Source organism: Eschrichtius robustus, chromosome 11 (genome assembly GCF_028021215.1).
Source record: "Eschrichtius robustus isolate mEscRob2 chromosome 11, mEscRob2.pri, whole genome shotgun sequence".
Lineage (NCBI taxonomy): Eukaryota > Metazoa > Chordata > Mammalia > Artiodactyla > Eschrichtiidae > Eschrichtius > Eschrichtius robustus.
Genome location: NC_090834.1, coordinates 46,785,419 through 46,805,238, shown reverse-complemented (window position 1 = coordinate 46,805,238; position 19,820 = coordinate 46,785,419). Strand labels below are relative to the sequence as shown.

The 19,820-nt window shown below is 37.0% G+C and overlaps 1 protein-coding gene across 3 annotated transcripts in view; it reads right to left on the bottom strand.

Annotated features, from left to right (window-relative positions):
• Nucleotides 1–17,726, bottom strand: part of NOX4 (NADPH oxidase 4) — a 143,543-nt gene extending 125,817 nt beyond the window's left edge. Inside the window, exons 1-2 of one of the 3 annotated variants that reach the window (XM_068556666.1) lie at nucleotides 17,187–17,726; nucleotides 14,741–14,836 (exon numbers count right to left, since the gene is read on the bottom strand). In XM_068556666.1, coding sequence (XP_068412767.1) covers nucleotides 14,741–14,836; nucleotides 17,187–17,243 — 153 coding nt within the window. In that variant the 5' untranslated portion in view covers nucleotides 17,244–17,726. Of the gene's footprint in view, nucleotides 1–14,740; nucleotides 14,837–17,186 lie in introns of those variants that run through there. The other 2 variants (XM_068556667.1, XM_068556668.1) reach the window with 2 other exon arrangements.
• Between the last annotated feature and the right edge of the window lie 2,094 nt (nucleotides 17,727–19,820).

Genomic DNA, 19,820 nt, shown 5'->3' with positions numbered 1-19,820 from the left:
TATATTGTAATGGTTTACCTATTTATCATATCCTTATCTCCCCCACAAAGCTAGCAAGTGGCAGCATAGTAAGTGGACAAGCCCAAACTGCCTCTTACCCTTGGGAACCTCAACAACGCATGGTCAATACTAAAGAAAATTATTTCAAAAAAATACTCCTTGGGGAAAATATTCCTTTAGCAGTGAAAGCCAAAGAAAGTAGTCATGAGACAAATACATGAACAAGAAGAGACAACCCCATAAAGTAGTCTATATGATTTCCAAGGCAATAGTAGGAATTTTTAAATTGTCTTTATAGTAACCAAAAGGGTTCATGGCAGAAAATCAGAACAATTTATTTTTCCTCTATCTATAAATCAAAACTGTGGTTCTAATTTAAATGTTTAGTTTGTACCATTAATATATTCTAATAGGGATATGAATTTAGAATATGATGAGCATTCCATGGCAGCAAGATTGCACTTAAGAATAAAAAAATGACATTTCAATGAAAGGCTACTTCAAAAGTGGATTATCTAACTATTTTGATAAGGTTTCATACGGAAACAATAATGAATAACATGTCATGAGCAACCAGAAAGTCGTTAATAATAATTGGAGTAATTATTTCTTAACATAATCCCAATATAGACTACCAATTCAGTGCTCTTGGGGTATATCCAAAAGCTCATGAATGTCCCTTCATGCCATAATAAAAAACTGTAATTCATTCCAAATGATCCTAGCTGGTTTCTGTCAACTAACTGCCCTGGAGACTTTTAACTATGATGTAATTTTCGACTCAAGTTGACCTTTCTTCCCATCTATAAACTGCTTTTTTTAAAAAAAAACACTGTGTCTAAAAGAAGCTATCAGTTCCAAAGAAGGAAGCTGGGGGAAAATTTTTTTTTCCATATAGCTCAAGGGACTACCAAAAGTAGAGTGTCCATCCTGAGTGTTTATCCAGATATCCTTATGCTTAACTCAAATCTTCCCTTTTATATGTCATCATCCTTCATTCTACCTTTTCTAGAAATGAACTTTCTTCCATTTTCAGTGGGAATGTGGTCTTTCCTTAGAAATCTATTATGAATTGGAAGGAAATGTAGCTATTACAGAGAGAGAAGAAAGCAAGATGGATACAAAAAAAAAAGCAAGATGGATAGTTCTGTCCTGATTTTGTCTACCTTGTCTTTCCTGTACCAAAAGCCCAGAGGGCAGAAGAGATTCACTTCTAGACTATATGTCTGTCTGGAAAAGTTAAACTTCAACATAAATGGCAGTCAGAACTGCATATGGACACGTTCATGGGTTTCTAAAGGCAACGCTGTCTAGTGAACAGTCACCAGATTAAAAGGTATGAAATTTTTACCACAGCTAACACCTGTGACCTCTACCAAGGTCACTTGTCTCCAAAACCTAGCACTGAAGAATTTAACAGAACAGTAATAAAAATGTCCTCCACTTTCCCTCATGGAATTGTTCTAAAAGGTAAAAACATATAAAGCAAAAATTATCTGACCTCTTTAGCTGACAAACATTATTAAAATGGAATTTTTAAAATTCATCTATGACATCCCTGTGGATATTCACACCTATTCCTTTTCCTCTACTCCTTTCTAAGGCCCAACAACAAGGGCCTCAAGAGTTACAGAGCATTTGATTGGACGTCATTGTTACATTTTCCTCCTCCTACAGAAATGATCCATGCACAGGGGAAAGCACTGAGGAGTGAAATGTATTTTGCAGAGATTGGTTGGCTTAAAAGCTGAGAAAGGCCTTGTTTCTCCTACATCGCAGGTCCAGCATATCTGATCACAATTACTGAGTATTTAGCCACCTCTAAGCTACTCTTCATCAGAAACAATCATTCTTCTATCTTTCTTCTTCATCTTCACACCACTTTCAATTTCTCAATATTCCTCCTAAAATTTGGAAGCCAAAACAGATATACTAGTAGTAACCTGAGCATATGGAGTAATTTTTGGAAGGAAACAATACTCATAGCAATGGCACCCATTCACTTGGTTAGAATTTTAATCAGAATATCCATAATGACATGTATTAAAACTCATATATTGAATATAGGATATTCAAAATTAAGATTTTTCTCGCATGTCTGTCAAGCATAACCTACTTTTAAACATATCTATTTTATAACTGCCGAACTCAATCCTGTGAGATAATAACATTTTTAATTGAAACTATAAAAGTGTCTTTAAGTTCTGCCTTTGTCTTTGAAATACTAGCACTGTTAGCTAACTCAGCATCTTTTAACCATAACTTCCAAGTTTGAATCAAGTTCACTTTCTTTCAGTCTTTCTTTGAGGAAAAAAATATATATATGTAAATATAAAGATAAAGATATATATATATATGCTGTCTCCAAGAAGTTATCAATTCTAAGAGTAAGAACTCTGGATGCATTAAAATGGCCCAAATACCTAACAGAGTAGGTAAAGTAACAATGGACTGGATCGATGGATCATTTGTTACAGACCATTTACTTAAACTTCCAGATACACACATATTTAAGCATTAGACTCTTCTGACAAAGTCTTCAGTGTTTAATTGGTCAACTTAGAGTGGCCACACTAGTTCATCTGCTGGTAGAACAATATATTAAATCAAATACAAGATGATATATTGGTATAAGAGAGAAGATGTAAATAAAGTTTAATCTTTTTTTCCCTAAATACTAACATTAAATAAGACCAAAATATCACATCTTGAACTTAAGAAAAAAAGGAAAATAGCAAACCAAGGGTAAATTTCTAAGATACTCACTGCAGTACAATCTGTGATACAAAGAATAGAATTAAAAAGGCCAACAGTGGAGAAATATAAAACAAATTATCATACACATTATGGGATACTATGTAGCCATTAAAAATAAGATAAATTAAACTTGTGTAATGGAAACGAAATAATAATATCTGTGACATATTTTTGAATTAATAATATACATGCATATAAATGTTTATCTACATATACAGGCATAAATATAGATAGAGAAATTGACATAGATTTTATATATATAGTTGGTTATCTCTTAGAAGTGAAGTTTCTAATTCTGTGTCATCAGCATTCAATATAGAATGATACATGTCCACACATTATTAAAAAATTTGCCAAATAAATGGTGAAGAAAGCAAACAGGGGCCTTGCACAGACCCATGAAGACAGTGTGCTGTGAACTAAGGTACATGTTTAAACACCCTGTACCTAACATCAGAAACATAGTTTTCTAACGCCTTTGTTTTTACAGAGAGGATTCACTGCTAGTGTCCTATAAAATTTGTCCTCTTCATGTGAACCTCAATCTTTGGTTTGCTTGATGGAAAGTTTAAAAAAGGCCAAGAAATTTGGAGCTAAAATTCGAAAGCTACTGCCAATTGAAAAGCAATTAATTGTGAGCTTAAATATTTCTGAAACCATAATGAAGAAAAAATGTATACTGTAATTTGCAAACTATCTTTTTAAATACTTCAGAATTTATACATTGCACAAAATTAGACATTAACACTTCTCTTAGTTACTGGAAACTTTTAGTCATTAGCAAACATTTACAAGGAGATTGCAATATCAAAACATTCTTAACTTCAACAGTGTTTCCTGAAAGAAATGAGTCTAGAATTGTCATGAATTTGTCTACTATAACTTGCCATTAGAAAGAAGGGAAGTAACACAATCTGTGGTCTTTACACTCATTTCTTTTTCATCTTACTTAATCCTCTCCTCAAAATAATAATAATAATAATAATCCGAAAAGAGGGAAATTAGGTTAAACTATGCCAAATTGCCATTTTTGTAAGTCAAAATGTTTCAATATTGAAATTTTCATGTAGTTCAATCTAATAATATAATTCTCAATTTAAAATTGAGGAAACTAGGTTTTGAACATTTCAATAAAGATACAGTTATTGAGAGGTAAAGTCAAGATTTCAACTTAGGTCAATTTGTCCACAAAATCCATGTTCTTTTCACTACATTATACTTTTGCCATTGATACTCTGAAATTTTTACAGATATTACTTTTTATTTGAAATTTAAGCTAATAGTTGCTCCGTGCTAGAAAAAAGCAATAGCAGGCACTTGGTTTTAATAAGAATTAGAATGACTGTCACAAAAGACTTTAACAAATTAAATTTCATATATATAAAATTTGTGGTTGAACAAAGTATATTTTCTTCTTTAACATGACACACTCAAGCTTTAAAACCAGTACAAGTCTGGGCTTCCCTGGTGGCGCAGTGGTTGAGAATCTGCCTGCCAATGCAGGGGACACGGTTTCGAGCTCTGGTCTGGGAAGATCCCACATGCCGCGGAGCGACTGGGCCCGTGAGCCACAACTGCTGAGCCTGCGCGTCTGGAGCTTGTGCTCCGCAGCAAGAGAGGCCGCGATAGTGAGAGGCCCGCGCACCGCGATGAAGAGTGGCCTCCACTTGCCGCAGCTGGAGAAAGCCCTCGCACAGAAACGAGGACCCAACACAGCCATGAATAAATAAATAAATAAATAAAAATTAAAAAAAAAAAAAGAATGGAAGCCAACAGGAAAACCTATACACTGCTCGTGGGTTACTAGAGCCACAGCTTTAGAAAATGTACCCTGTAAAATGGAGCATTTACACATTAAAAAAAAATAAAAACATTAAAAAAAAAAAAAAAACCAGTACAAGTCTAAGACTAGTTTTCTTGAGGCAAACCAAAATTAAGGAAACCTTGTAGATCCATTATGATCCAGGAAACTAAACTTTTCCAAGATTTTCATTTGACTCATTTATCACTCTCTTAAGTTTTAAAAAATGTACAAACAAGATCAAAATAACAACAGTTCAATGATGGGTTCTACGTAGTCCAAGCTAAGGCCCAAACCCCAGAAAATTCTACTGTAGGTAACAAATGTAATACAGAGAATGCCCAACAACAAATGCCATGTCTCAGGTGGGAGAAGAACTTTCTTACTGAAGCTCTACATTCTTGTGGTTTAATATGTCATTTTTTTTCCAGTTGGAATCCATTAGTATAGACCACTGATGATATTTGCTTGGTTTTCCCTTTAGATATTCTGAGCTACGGAAAAAGAAGAAAAGAAAAATGTATCTTCACCTATGCTTGCATAACTCTAAGCACTTTACAAATGTGCTTTGGAGCCTGTGCTTTTCAAACCAAGAGAATTAACAAAGCTCAAAGGCTCAAAGTAACTTAACGAAAGTAACTTGGCCAAGGAAAATCAGTGAGAACTAAAAACTCGCTCATCACCCTATCTCATCAGTATTTTCAATAGACAGTTTTTATTTTCTTGCTCCACAACTGTCTCTTCTTAGGGCATCCTTGAAATCCATGTTTCTATATGAGGTGGGGTGACAGGGAGTTCACTCAGGATAAAATGCTAATTGAAAGGCGCATAACAGAGGGTATACTGGGGGAAAGGAAGTCAACAAAGAGAACCAAAAGTATAGCACGGGTGGGGGGGGGACTTGAAATTTGAAATCGACTATTTGATAGCACTATCATAGGAAAAATGACGATAGTCAGAAAGGCATTTGCCATAGATAATTTCTTAAATTTATCTTGGTGTTGATGTACCTATTTTTAAAAAATCTCAGGTGTATAAGATGCTTTCACTTTATGTACACCATTCATCTCTTCTTGCCTTAAACTATATCAGACCTCTGGTATTCCTGATATGTGTCTGGAGACTCTAACAATTTCCAAATCCATGAAAATCATCAAAGCATGCAACTTTTCCCTATAAAATATGTGTTGGATTCATTTATCCATAGATAGGAGTCATTGTCAAATTCAACTTCCCAGCTTCTAAAAACGTAAACAAATTCTACTGATCATGGAAACACCATCTTCTTCTTTATCTACTTTTTCTTTAATCCCATTGCCAGAACTGAAAAGAAACTACATTTCACAAGACTATTTATTACATCGACATTTATCACATCACAAAGCTGCATTAACACATGGATACTGGGCTTCCCTGGTAGCGCAGTGGTTGAGAATCCGCCTGCCAATGCAGGGGACACGGGTTCGAGCCCTGGTCTGGGAAGATCCCACATGCCGCGGAGCAACTAGGCCCGTGAGCCACAACTACTGAGCCTGCGCGTCTGGAGCCTGTGCTCCGCAACAAGAGAGGCCGCGACAGTGAGAGGCCCGCGCACAGCGATGAAGAGTGGCCCCTGCTTGCCACAACTAGAGAAAGCCCTCGCACAGAAATGAAGACCCAACACAGCCAAAAATAAAAAAAAAAAAAAAAAAAAAGACATGGATACTAAGAAGTAAGGTAAGCTCACTCCACCTCTAGGTAATTTACTCTTATACTAAAGTCTCACTCTTAGTTCATGCCTCGGCAATTATTAATTACATGTCACAGCCCTTTAAGATCCCACTTCAATAATCAATACTGGAGTAAAGCATATTAGATGTTAAGGGCCACTTGTTGCTTTTCTGTCATGAAAATGAAATCTTCTCATTTCTTTGTCCAAACTGTCCTTTACGACTCCCAAAGGAGCTCTGTTAGAGTACCAATGGCTGGAGCCTTAAAAGCTGGGAGGAATGAATAGGAGACAGAAACAATATGTAATAATAACCATTATTTTTTACCTCTGTGATGCTTTCAATTCTTCAAAGTAGTTGCCTGTTAAGTCATACCTAATCTTCAGTACAACACTCTGAGATAAGTGGGATCATTTCATCATGTTTTAATGGGAGTACAGAACAGTTAAGTGAATTGCTGTATATGAATATGAAGGATGAGAGAAAAGGGAAGGAAAGAGGAAAGCTGGCATTTTTGGAACTCATTACATAACAGGTTTTGTGCAAGGTACTTTAATCCATGAACAAATTATTTATAATTTCTGTGCTTTAGCTTCCTCTTTTGTAATAGAACCTACCTTGCAGACTAGTCAGGACTCTGACACTGAATGTATAAAGAATTTATCATGTCTGGCCCATGAGAACATTTCAGTGAATGTTGGCTCTAGCTATTACTGCGGTTATTTCTTTTAATTTTCTTTAAGGTTCACAGTAATCTTGTGAAATAGGCATTATTTCCCTGTTTATCTGCTGAAGACTCCAAAATTCAATGAAGATTAATACAAGCTTTTCTGAATAAAATGCCTTCTACCTCAGGATAAAATTCCATTCAGCAATAATAACCAAGTTGCTACAAATTTTGTGCCAATTACAAATAGCAACTGATAGGCTTCCTTTGTCCACAAGGATCAGGGGGGCAGCCAGAGGTCAATCAAAGGAAAGGAAAAGTCTCTCTGTCTTAATGCCATCTGCCAGATGCTCAGCAAATTCCTTCCATCTTTATATTTCTCTGAATTCCTTTTAATATTTTTATTGATAAACATAAATAATTTCTATTACTATTTACTATTAATAGTATTAATATCATTAATGCTAAATAATATTACTTAATATTTATAGTAATGCTATCTTTTGCTAAGCACATATGCACCAAGTGCTAAACATTTCACTTGCATTTTCTCAGGGAATCTTCACAACTAACCTAAGAGGAAGATGAGTTAAACTTAGTCTCAGAGAAGTAATTTGCCAAAATCATAAAGGGAGATAAATGCCTGAGCCAGGGTTCAAACTCATATCCATATAGCTCCAAAGCTTATGATATTGTCAATAAGGAATTAAGGATGATTGATTTTCCTCCACAGAATTACCTAGGCATTTTTAAAGTCAATTTTATGATCAACACAATGCTTAGCATGATGAACTAGAAACACTGACTAGAGTTTGAAGACCTACTGTCCACATTCAACTTTGCACTGAGTCCATAAAGAAGGCATTTCCCAATACTAAATCTGTCTATCGAATGAGATAAATGAGCTAGAACAATACCTAAGGTACCTATAACATTCTGCAGTTCTACAAGCTTCATTCCCTCAGGCTGGGTGATCCCTAGGAAAAAGCATACAGCCTCCAGGATTATGAGGAAATAAATTTCTGTTGTTAAAGCCACCCGGTCTGTGGTCCTTTGTTATGGAAGCCTGAGCAAATTAATGCAGTAGGAATCAGTTAAGATGAGGTGTATAAGTCTGCTTCAGGTTTAAGAATAATCTATACACTATATTCTTACCTTTACTTACTAATACAAAAACACACAAACATACATACAAACAGTCTTACCCAGAGCCACTGTGGTGGGATGCATAAGAACCTTGGATAGGAGTAGAAAATTCCAGGCTCTAACCCTCTGTGTCTCAGAAACCTCCCTGGAGGAGCAGCATGATTGAGGGTGTGGTCTTAGTATGAGACAAATGTGGGCTCAACTTGGGCTTCTCCAGCTGTTAGTTGTGTGACCTGGGGGAAGTTACCTAACCACTCAGAACCTGTTTCTCAATTCTGTAAAAAGTGATCATTCTTATCCTCCAGTGTTATTATAAGGATTAAATTAAATATGTAAGGATTAAATGAGATTATAAAAGAGCAAAGAACTAACTGTGTCTGGTACATAATATGTGATTAACAAATGGTTATAGTTGTTATTAGGTTGAATCACATCAATGGCTGCTATTGGATTATTTTTGTTCTATCGAAATGACAATTCCATATGGTTCAGCCTACAGTAATACTAATGTTGCCTAGAGGCAGAAGAGCCCAATGGTTAAGAGTACAAGTTCTAGAATTAGGATGTTTGGGCTAGAGATCTGGCTCTGTCACTCACTAGCAAGTTACAGAGCTTCTTTAATTCAATTCTTAGCTGCAAAATTAAGAATTAAAAATATCTACTCCATAGGATGGATGAAAAGATTAAATAAATTTATCCAAGCAAAGCTCTTAGACTAACACCTGGTACTTAGTCCTCAATGAATGTAATCAATGTAATTGATACTATTAATAATAAAATGAAGGAAGTAGATTTGAAAATCTCAGAAATTAATTCCAAATTCCAATTCTATGCTATTTTGGATGGTATTGATAAAAGAGAATTATACAGTGGGTATTTAGGTGAATATAACAAAGAGGTTAATCATTGTGCTAAAATTCTGCCAAACATCATGGAATGAGAAAAATTTTAAATAAAAATAAATCTCATAACCCTTAACAATTTGTCAAAAACAACTGTAATACTGGAAATATATGTTATCTTGGGTGTAAATCAATAATTTTCCATAACTTCTTAAATTGCTAAACATCATTGCTAAATATCATTTCACATAAGATGAAAAACTAGTGGTCTACAGAGTATGGGGTTTAATGTGTCTTGCATATATCTATAGAGTTGTTAATTATAACAGGCTGAATATTGGACTGAGAGAAGCAATGAACCAGGATAGTGACCAAGCCACTAATTGAGTGAGTAATAATGAGCAAATCACTTCAACCTCATATTTCTATTTGGGAAAATGAGGAAGAAATCTAAGTAAAGATTACAAAGCTCTCTTTCAAGTCTAAAATTATATGAGTCTCTATTGTAAGTGGATTAAGTACATAACGATTGCATCAATGTAATGTAACTCATTTCACCTGTCAATAAACAAGAAGTAAATTGTTTTCAATCGCAGAATGTTAAGAATAAACACAAATAAACAAACAAAACCAACTTATTTAAAAGTATCCTCTGAATTGAAACCACAGTATTCTGTGCAATAGAAGGAAAGAGTTAATGATCAAGCCTTTTCTGAAAATGACAGGAGGCATACAGGAGGCATATATTCCTTCTCAGCAGAATTAAATTCTGCCAGCTGTAAAACCAACGGTGACTTCAAATCCTAGGTCTGTTTGTCCAGAGACTCCAATCTCCAACCTTAAGAAACTCACATGACAGCAGACTTCTGTCTCTGAAAAATGTTGATTATGATACAACTCTTAGGACTCTTGAGAGGGTAAATTGTTAATGTTTCTAAATCACTTGAAGCATAATGATTGACCAAAGAAAGATCATCATTGTAAGATTAGAAAAAACCTCAATGCTCACAACTTTCTTCTTCACAACTTCTTACTGAGATACCAATCAACATAGGTATCTCAATAAGAGTTTAAAAACAAGAAAGAAAAGATCTTCATGACCATGTAGCAGATCTAAAAGAATAATTGTGAGATGAAGCAAAAAAATTAAATTCTCATCATGGCACCGTGAGAAAAGCTAGGTTTTTTCCCCCAAATGTTAGCTTTGGGGAAAAATATATAAAACAAAGACTAATTGAATCTGGTACCATAAAATGCATTCTCTTAGCAAACTAAAATGTTTATATCAATTAAATTATATCCTTTAATTGTTAAAATGTCAGAAATAGAACTCAGAAATAGGTGAACATGAATATGAAGGCTTCTATAGGTAGTATCCTGAATTAAACTGCCCCAACATTTCAAAAAATTTAGGAAACTGAATTTCTCAGAGTCTGTCACAACACATTAGTATTTGCTATTAAAGTACTAAATACATTTTCCATTCTTTGAAAATAAATAAATTAAAGACAGATTTCAACTTAAGTAATCAATGGAGTCCTTTGTTTAAAACATCGTTATGGGAAGGTAAGGAAAGTTATTGTCTGGTTTGTTTGTTTGAGTGTTTGTTTTGGCTTTCCTCAAAAGACTTCTTTTTCCCTCTTAGCTAATTTTAAGATTCCAATATTCACAGCATGTCATAATTAAACATCTCCTAGGAAGTGCACAGTCTGATTAGCACATTAACTCAGGCACAAACCAGCCGTGACCATGTTGCCTCCAGGCCTGGGTCAGCCTAGTCTGGGAAAAAACAATTCTGATGAAAACTCCTACTAAGACATATTAAATCCCAACATTATTTTATCTTCCATCATTTAAGATCTTCTTTTCCCTTAACCCTTAATTTTGGTCTGAGGACAGTCACCAAGGCTACTAGTAATAAAAATGGATACTCCAGTTCTGAATTTTACCTTCATTCTCAAAGGCTCCCACCCCAGAAAGCTAGTAAGATTAGGGAGAAGTCAGAGATATTTTTATAGTTAAATGCCAATAACTAGAGTGCACAACTTCCTACCCAATGTTAATTCCTGTTCAGGAGAGAGGGAACAAGAGGACTACCCATATGCTGATGTCTTTTTATTGGGCTGATTGGTTGCCTTAAAGCAAAACGATAAATGCATTTATTTGGCCATGAAGGTAGGAAAATCTCCCCCCACCACAGCCAACACATATACTGTCCAAAATGGTAGCCACTAACCACACATGGCTATTGAGCATGTGAAATGTGTCTAGGGCCACAAAAGAACTGAATTTTTAGGTTCATTGATTTCATTAACTTACATTTTTTTTGAAGATTTTTTTCATATGGACGATTTTTAAAGTGTTTATTGAATTTGTTACAATATTGCTTCTGTTTTATGCTTTGGTGTTTTGGCTGCCAGGAATGTGGGATCTTAGCTCCCTGACCAGGGATTGAACCCACACCCCGTGTATTGGAAGACGAAGTCTTTAATCACTGGACTGCCAGGTAAGTCCCTTAATTCAAATTTAAAAGCTGATATTCATTTGTGTTATAGGAAAATCTTTAAATATGTTTGGAACAACTTGGGTATGTGAATCCACTTTTTCATCTGTAAAATTTTATGAAATTTAAACACAGGTCAAGTATTTCTGATGAAAATTTAGTGACTGAATTGTGATGTACATAAGTGTAAAATATACACTATATTTCAAAGAACAGGCAAAAATATTGTAAAATATCTCAGTAATAGTTTTAAAAAAATACTAACCACATGTTGAATGCTTCAGTCTACTACAGTACTTTGGATATATTATTTTAAATAAAATATATTGTTAAAGTTAAATGCCACTGGCTTCTTACTTTTTTGAATTACTATTGGAAAATTTTAAATTACATATGACTCACATTATATATCTGTCGGGCAGCACTGATAAAGAGTAATACTAACCAGTGACATAAATATCTGAGATGGGCCAGTGAAGTGGTTTAGAAAATCTGTGTAGAACGAGGAAAAAGCAAAAGGCCAGACAGCACCGCATTCAAATTCTAGCTTTGACACTGACCATCCAAAGGAACCTGAGCAAATCATTCATTCAGATTCCTCAGCCTATACTTCCCCAGGTGCAAATGGGAAGAACAGTTTCCTAGCTTAAACACAGCATTTGTAAAATGACTAGTATATCATCAGTATAAATAAACAGTTGAATAAATCATCTTTCAATAGAAAGCAGAGATGTCAGACCACCACTACAAAGAATTTACTGCTTCTGAATGTCTATGTCTTCCTGCAAATGAGTTATATCCTGTGGACCCTTTATTCCTATAATACTAGTCCAACTTTATTATTACCTTACATTTTACAGATGAATAACATCAACCTTAGACTAAAGGCTATTATCAAAATGTTCAACAAATGGAAGTACTGTTTCCATTTGTGTTTTAAAGTGGTAGCAATCAAATTCATTTCCAGAAATACCATCATAATTTTTATGAACTTAAAATTTACCTAAAAGGGACTTATAATATCAGAGTACCTATGTCCTTTTCAGGATTTCTACAGTTCTATCACGGTGGGACCATGTTCTTGTGAGTGTTTGGTAGATCACTCACTGTGATCATTCTTATGTTTCCATGAAAACTAATTTACGACCTTTCTCTCCTTCAGTCTGCCTCTTGCATTTTTTACTCATAGTCTTCCATTGGATCCTTTTATCATTTTTGTCTTCATTCAACTGATTAATATTTATTGAGCCCCTACTATGTGCCAGCTATTCTGTAGGCCTCACCATTGAACCTCACTAGCCTGTCATTCAAACAAAACCACTGAAGTGGGATGAGGTAGAGAGAGGTGAAACATATATATTTTTAATTAGTTGGGTTATATATGTGTGTGTGTGTGTGTATTCTTCATATCTGACTTGTCACCAAAATAAATTTGAAGCTGTTACACAGCATCCAAATTCATAAAAAATTAACTTGTTGGTTTCCAACATAATTAATTTTTAAATAAGTTATTATTTTAGCTTATACAATGTCATAGAGCTGAAATCCAAAGTTCAATTATGATGTTCCAAGTTGTCTAGGCTTAGATTTTATATTATTACAACTACGTCCTGATCAAGATTTACCATTTTTTAAAGGCAAATTTTACCATCATAACTTTCAAGAGTTTTCTCCAAGTTGTTCATAAGTTATATAATAGGTCAGATATAGCTCTCACTGAAAAACCTCATGTTTGCTAATTTATACCTAAGGGGGAATTTCTAGGAAACAAAGTAACATGATAGGCCAGTAAACCTTCCTGTGCTCCTTAGAGAAAATTTTTTCTTAACTTGTTTATTGAATTAGTTGTTGGAGTTTCCATTTGATTGTAAGCAACCTGAGGGCAAAGGGGAGGTGTTACTCTCTATGTGCCCATTTGAAAAGTAAAGGTTTCATGACAGTTTTCTGGATGGCTGGATGTCAGGTTAGTTGGACAAAAGAAAGAAATGTTCAGATTTAGGAATCTGCAATAAAATGAGTTTAATCTTTGAGACTATTTTTATCAATCCATCAGTTGAAAACACAGATGTTGGGTGATTATGATGTGTCAGTGTAGGTCATCAAATTGTAACAAATGTATCACTCTGGTGTGGGAGGTTGATAATGGGAGAGGTTATGCATGTGTGGGGATAGGAGAACATATGGGAAATCTCTGTGCCTTCCCCTCAATTTTACTGTGAACTTTAAACAGCTCTAAAAAAAAATTCTTTAAAAAAACAGTTGTTAAACTTTAAAAATATCAACTGTGTGAACAACCGATAACGAAGATAGTACCTTACTGTATAAAATGAAATATAAATCAATTAATTCAGCCTCAATTGATTGCAATCTTAATATGTGCCAAGCACTACTATAGGAGCTGAGGTTTAAAGATAAATGAGATCTATAACTGTAAAGCAGGAAATGGAAGGCTGGTTCCACTAAATTCATCTGAACTAATCAGAATTTTAAATAGTCATTAAACCATGGAAAAAAATGCATCTCCTCTTTAGAATGTATTTTCTTCCCCAATGAAAAGGAATGACAAAATCTGCTTTTTCAGATGCCCTAAGATTTTTCAATATGTTTTATATCTTTTGCTTTTGGTTAGAAAAAGCTGTCTCCTTGTATTGTACAAAAAAGATGTCTTCAGTGCCACTGCCTTTTGTTCAGGAGACAAGTAGGAAGGGGAAGGAGAGGAAGAATAAGAACAGAAACATCATGGAATGGAGAAAAGAAAAATATCGACATGAGATAAATCAGAGCAAAGTTTTGCACAGTATCGTTCTCCTATTAGACCAGAACACCGGCACCATAAGCAGCCATTAACCTAGGGCAAGCAGCTGAGAAATGCCCAGCAGTGAATAACCGCCTGAGACACATACTTTGCGAGAACTGACAGTAAAAGGAAGCAGTGCAGAAATTCTCTGTAAGTTGATGGGCGGGCTGAAGTCTTGATTAGTGAAAACTAAAATCCTGTCATGGGTTGGTCCTCCAAGTGAAGGAGACCTCAGGACACTTTGCAGCTGGCAAGGAGTAGCACTTTTCTCAGATACTACTAGCCCAACAGTTCACTTTAGAAGATACTATCTTTGGCTCTTAAAAGAGTCAATCGTTTTAACTTGGACCCGTGTAAACGATAAATCATGAAAACTTGACCCCTTTAGAGAGTAACAAACGTTTCTGAAATGAACAACCCACACAATGTTTCTTTAATGAATGTAAAAACTGACCAAGCTTTGTAGCATCGTCTGCCCACATTAAAGCCATTCCACAGGTCACCCAAGTCCCACTTACCCCCAACATCTGGTGGAGGTAGTGATACTCTGGCCCTTGGTTATACAGCAGGAAGGTTTTCCAGAAAAGCAGGACATTCAGGGACAGCCAGATAAGCTAAATCATACGAAGGGTGAGAGGAAAAAATTAAAAATAAACATTACCTAATGAATGGAAACCTCAAGTACATTCATTGAACACAGTACTTCCAATGAAACCTCAATTAGTCATTGCAAAAAAGCATTATTGGAAGAGAACTTGGGAAATTTATTCTCCTCCGGGCTTTCAAAATAATTACTGAGAACCTACTCATGTTTCAAGCCCAGGGAAATAAGAATGTGCAGAAACAGAAATGTACCTGCCTTTGGGGAGTTCACATTTTATGAGAGAAATAGACATTAATCAAATAAACTCATGAAAAAATATATAAATACAGGCTATCAGGCTGTGCAATGGCCCAGGGGTAGGGGTTGATGGGGGAGGCTGGTGAACTCAAAGGGCTGAGAAAAGGGTTTCAATCTCCTCTCTAACAAATTCAATGGAAGTTATAATGCTCTCCAAAGCCTTTCCTATCCTGATGTTTTTTATGACTCTAAAACTCATATTATTTAACATGGATTGCAATAGTTAAGGCTTAAGACTTTTATGATATGTTTAGAAAGTGAAGTGAGACTAGGAAAGAAGTCCAATCTTATTTCCTTAGCATTTCAAAGCTGTTTGAGGATGCAACCAGAAACATGCAAGCAGGTGTTAAGATAATTTTTTGGGCCTCCTGGGACACTTCTACTTAAAACTTTAAGAACAATAAAATAACGCAAACATCCAGGAATTATTCTGTTAATGGCTGCATTCAGGAAATGCCACACAATAAATAGACAAATAATATAAATAATAGACAAGCCCATCCTTTGAGAATGTGTACTGTCTTAGCAGCACATTGGTAAATTCCTACACACCTCAGATTATTGGGGGGAGTTGCCAACCATGGCTCCATTTGGGGTCTAAAGTTTTACAGCTCAGAACGCAGGGAAATTCTAGTTCAACAATGACTAAATGGTGTAGAGGAGGAGCATGGGTATTGGCTTCTGGGGATCTACTACTTAATGCCTCCGAGACCTTGGGCAAATTTGTTAGTGTTCATGTGCTTCAAATTCCTCGTGTATAAAATTAGGATGAAGTCAAGAATGGGCCTACCTATCTTACAGAATACATCTGAGGATAAAATAATGAAAAATAATCAGAGAGGGGAGCGAGAGAGAGGGAGGTGGGGGGGGGGAGGAAATGTAATGAGTTTCTGTAGAAGCTGAAGGTAATCAGTATTTCTTACAGCTATTTTTGTGTTAAAAGTAAATTTTCTTTAACCAGCACAGCAATGGTATTTTGGTTTATTTGTTTGTTTTTCATTTTAAAAATTGTCCTTACTAGCAGTAAAATTTGCATAGTCTGTGTTGGTTTCCATTTAGTTTTTGCTTTTTGAAATTTTATTTGTCTATGATATTCAGAAGTTTGAAAAGGGTTCTATGCAGGGCAATTCCGAACAAAAATTCATTATCATTCAGTTTTATTCAACAAACTTTTATTGAGCCTCTTCAGTCTGGCATTCTTAAATTGCCTTCACATTAGCAAGCCTTATTTTCCAACAAAGTATCTGATCCTTGAGGGCTTCAGCTTCTTCAGTATTTCTCAGGGAATTGACCCAGCTGTGTGAGTGCACAGTAGACATTCCTAAAGGCCTCAATCAGAAGATGGTCTTTCCCAGTCTCACTTCACTTTCTAAACATATCATAAAAATCTTAAGCCATAACTATTGCAATCCATGTTAAATAATATGAGTTTTAAAGTCATAAAAAACATCAGAATAGGAAAGGCTTTGGAGAGCATTCTCAATTGACCAGCAAGCTGAAAACCACTCAGAGGAAAACCTATCTGACCTCACTCAGCCCCTGCACACCTGAGATTAGGCATTTGGGACCAGCAAACAGGTCTCCTAAAGATCGCAGATATCCCCTTGCAGGACAAAATGAGACTAAGAAATGAGCGACATCACCACGTCCCGGGCGTTGCATGTTGTTAAACTTCAAAAATATCAATTGTATGAACAATAGATAATGAAAAATAGGACTTTGCTGTATAAAATAAAACCAACAGAAGCAATCTGGAAAAAGAGCAAAGTGGGGGGAAAGATGTTTAAATGGTTAAGGAAGAAGCTGTGTTCACTAACAGCGATCTCTTCTCCCTTCCTCCACATCCGCTCTCCCATCAAAGTGTAGGAAAGTTGCCCAGCACTTGGAGGAAGGGAGGAAGCGGATGGTTATCTCCAGGTATTCCCGGCAGAAAGTTTTTGTTAGTTGAGAATGTTTGCGTTAGAGGCAAAACTTCCAGCTTCCCACCCGCGCTCGCTCAGAGAATGAATCAAAATCGCTGTCCCAGAGACAAAACGCCGGGAGAGCCTCGCCCGCCATCCTACCAGGCAGAGGTGTTTAACCCCTTCGTTGGCCAGCCAGCTCCTCCAGGACACAGCCATGCCGCCGGCCCCGCCGCGCCGCGCTCTCCGCCCGCCAGCCCGACAAGCAGCGGCGGCCGCCGGGGCAGCGGTTACGGTGGTGCGGCCTGCGGGGCGGGGTGGGGGGGTGCAGGGTGGGGACGGAGGGTCAAAGACTGAATGGAAGCCCGGCGCCGGCGCCCCGCCAGGCCGGGCGGGGTATGCGCCCCGGTGCCGGGTCTCCCGAGCGCCGCGGACTCGGCCCTCGCTGGGTCTGCGCTGCGCCCTCCGGCCGTCAGGACCCCCTGCGCCGAGCGCGCGCTCCCCGGCTGCGCGAGTCCGCCCCGCCGCGCCGGCCCCTTTGTCTGGGGGCGAGCCTGTTGCTGTGGCTGCCGCAGGGCAGGATGTCCTGGGCTAGGATCTAGGAGGCGTCCCCCAGCAGCCTCAGCCCGGCCTGCCCGGCTCCGAAAGACCCACCAAGATGTGGAGACTGGTACTCAGACATAGAGTGACACCCTCGCTGCCCCCTTGGACACACACACACACACCACACCTAGTCCTTTTGGACTGGTCGTTCCCCCCGCCCCAAGGTTCCTCTCAGAGCGCCTCGGTAAGGAAATTTGAGCCGGAAATTGTCTTTTGTGTACTAGCGTCCCCCTTCTCCTGCCCATCCTCAGCAACTCATCCCACCCCCAAACAAACGCCCCCGTCACAACCCTTACCTAAAGCCTCCCTCTACCTCCCCCCTTCCTACCCCCCATCCCTAACACCGATGCAAAGCTTTTAAAAAACTTCTGAATAAAGAGTCCTGGGGAGAATGAGACAGTGGTAATGATTGCACAACTTTGTGAATGTACTATAAACCACTAAATTGTACACTTTAAACATGTGAATTTTATGGTATGTGAATTACATCTCAATAAACCCATTATTTTAGAAAAAAATAATAATAATTAAAAAATAGAGTCCAGGGGAGTTAATGGTTAAAACTGACGTAATTCTCAGGGGCTCTAGGGAAGCTCAGATTCACTCTATTTAGAAATGTGCGTTTTACTACCTAGTATCAGAGTCTGTTAAGTAATAAGAATCCTCTCAAACTTGTACCAGAGGCCCGGTGAAGGGTGATTAAAGTGTGGAATTTTCACAGGCTACCTAGCCTACACTGCAGCATATCAGTAGTAGGGAAAAAACAAAAAATCATGCATGTGAAAGAATGTCCAATGCAAAGTAAGTGTTGGATAAATGTTTGTTAAATCAGGAAATTTCTCAACTCTAGCAACTAATAAGTGGCAGAAAAAGTAAACCACTAGTAGCCTAATCTCATGGCTTTCAAGCTCTTTTTTATTTTAGTGGAATACATTTTACAACACGTGCTATGATATATAATTATATGAAATTATAATATATAATGTATAATTTCATAAAAATCATACTTCCTTTACTACATGCAATGTACTTATCTCAATTAATTTCGTGAACTGATTAATGACTGCAACCCCCAGTTCAAAACACAAATAAATCAGTATCAGATCCCAGTTAGAATTCACAAAGTGCTCTAACAGTCCTGCCATCTCTTTGACATATGACTTTCCTGTTTCAGGCATGATCTGAACCTGAAAACTGCCTCAGATCTTTCTGGGGCTAGGGAGTGTGTTATTTATGAATAACACCCTGTTCTTATTGACCATGTGATACCTGAGGACAAGAAAAAGAGCACAGGGGGCACCCAGGGGTGTCACCACTGGAGGCAGGTCAGATTCTGGGACGCGCTGGTATTCCTCAAATTCCCCCGTAAGAAATCATCCTCCAGTCACAATTTCAATCGATGGGAGTTGGGGAGATACTGGCACAATGGTCTGGTTCTTCTCATGAGTTGAGAGGAGGGACGCAACTGAAGAACAGTAGAATAAAAGACAATTTTTTAAAAAGTTTAACTACTTCCAAAAAAAAAAAAAAGACAAAAATAATGGATCCAGCTCTTACTATGTACTTACTGTGTCAGCCACTGTCCTGGGTACTTCATGTACAAAATCTCACTTCATTCTCATAACAGCTCTGCATGTGGATGTCAGTGCCCTTACTCCAGAGTTGAGGAAACCAAAGCTAAAAGAGATTAAGAAACTTGCCTGAGCAGGTGGGGAGAATGGGCAGACGTTGGTTAAAAGGTACAAACTTCCAGTTATAAGCTGGATAGTTTGGGGAGATCTAATACACAGCATGGTGATTATAGTTAACCATATTGTATTATATACTTGACAGTAGCTTAGTGAATAGATCTTAAATGTTCTCTCCACACACACACACACACACACACACACACACAAATGGTAGCTATGTGAGGTGATAGAGGTGTTAGCTAAAGCTCGGATGATAATTATTTCCCTATATATAAATGGATCAAATCAACATGATGTACACTTTAAACTTAGACAATGTTGCATGTCAATTATATCTCAACAAAGCTGGAAAAACATTATGTTAACTGGAAGAATACGAACATCGCAATAAAGATGAAAAACAATAAATTAAAAGAGAAGAGAAATCTGTCTGAGATGACAAAACAGGCTTTTGCTTATAGTTCAAAAAAGCCCATAATCAGATCCTTTTCTGAACTCTTTT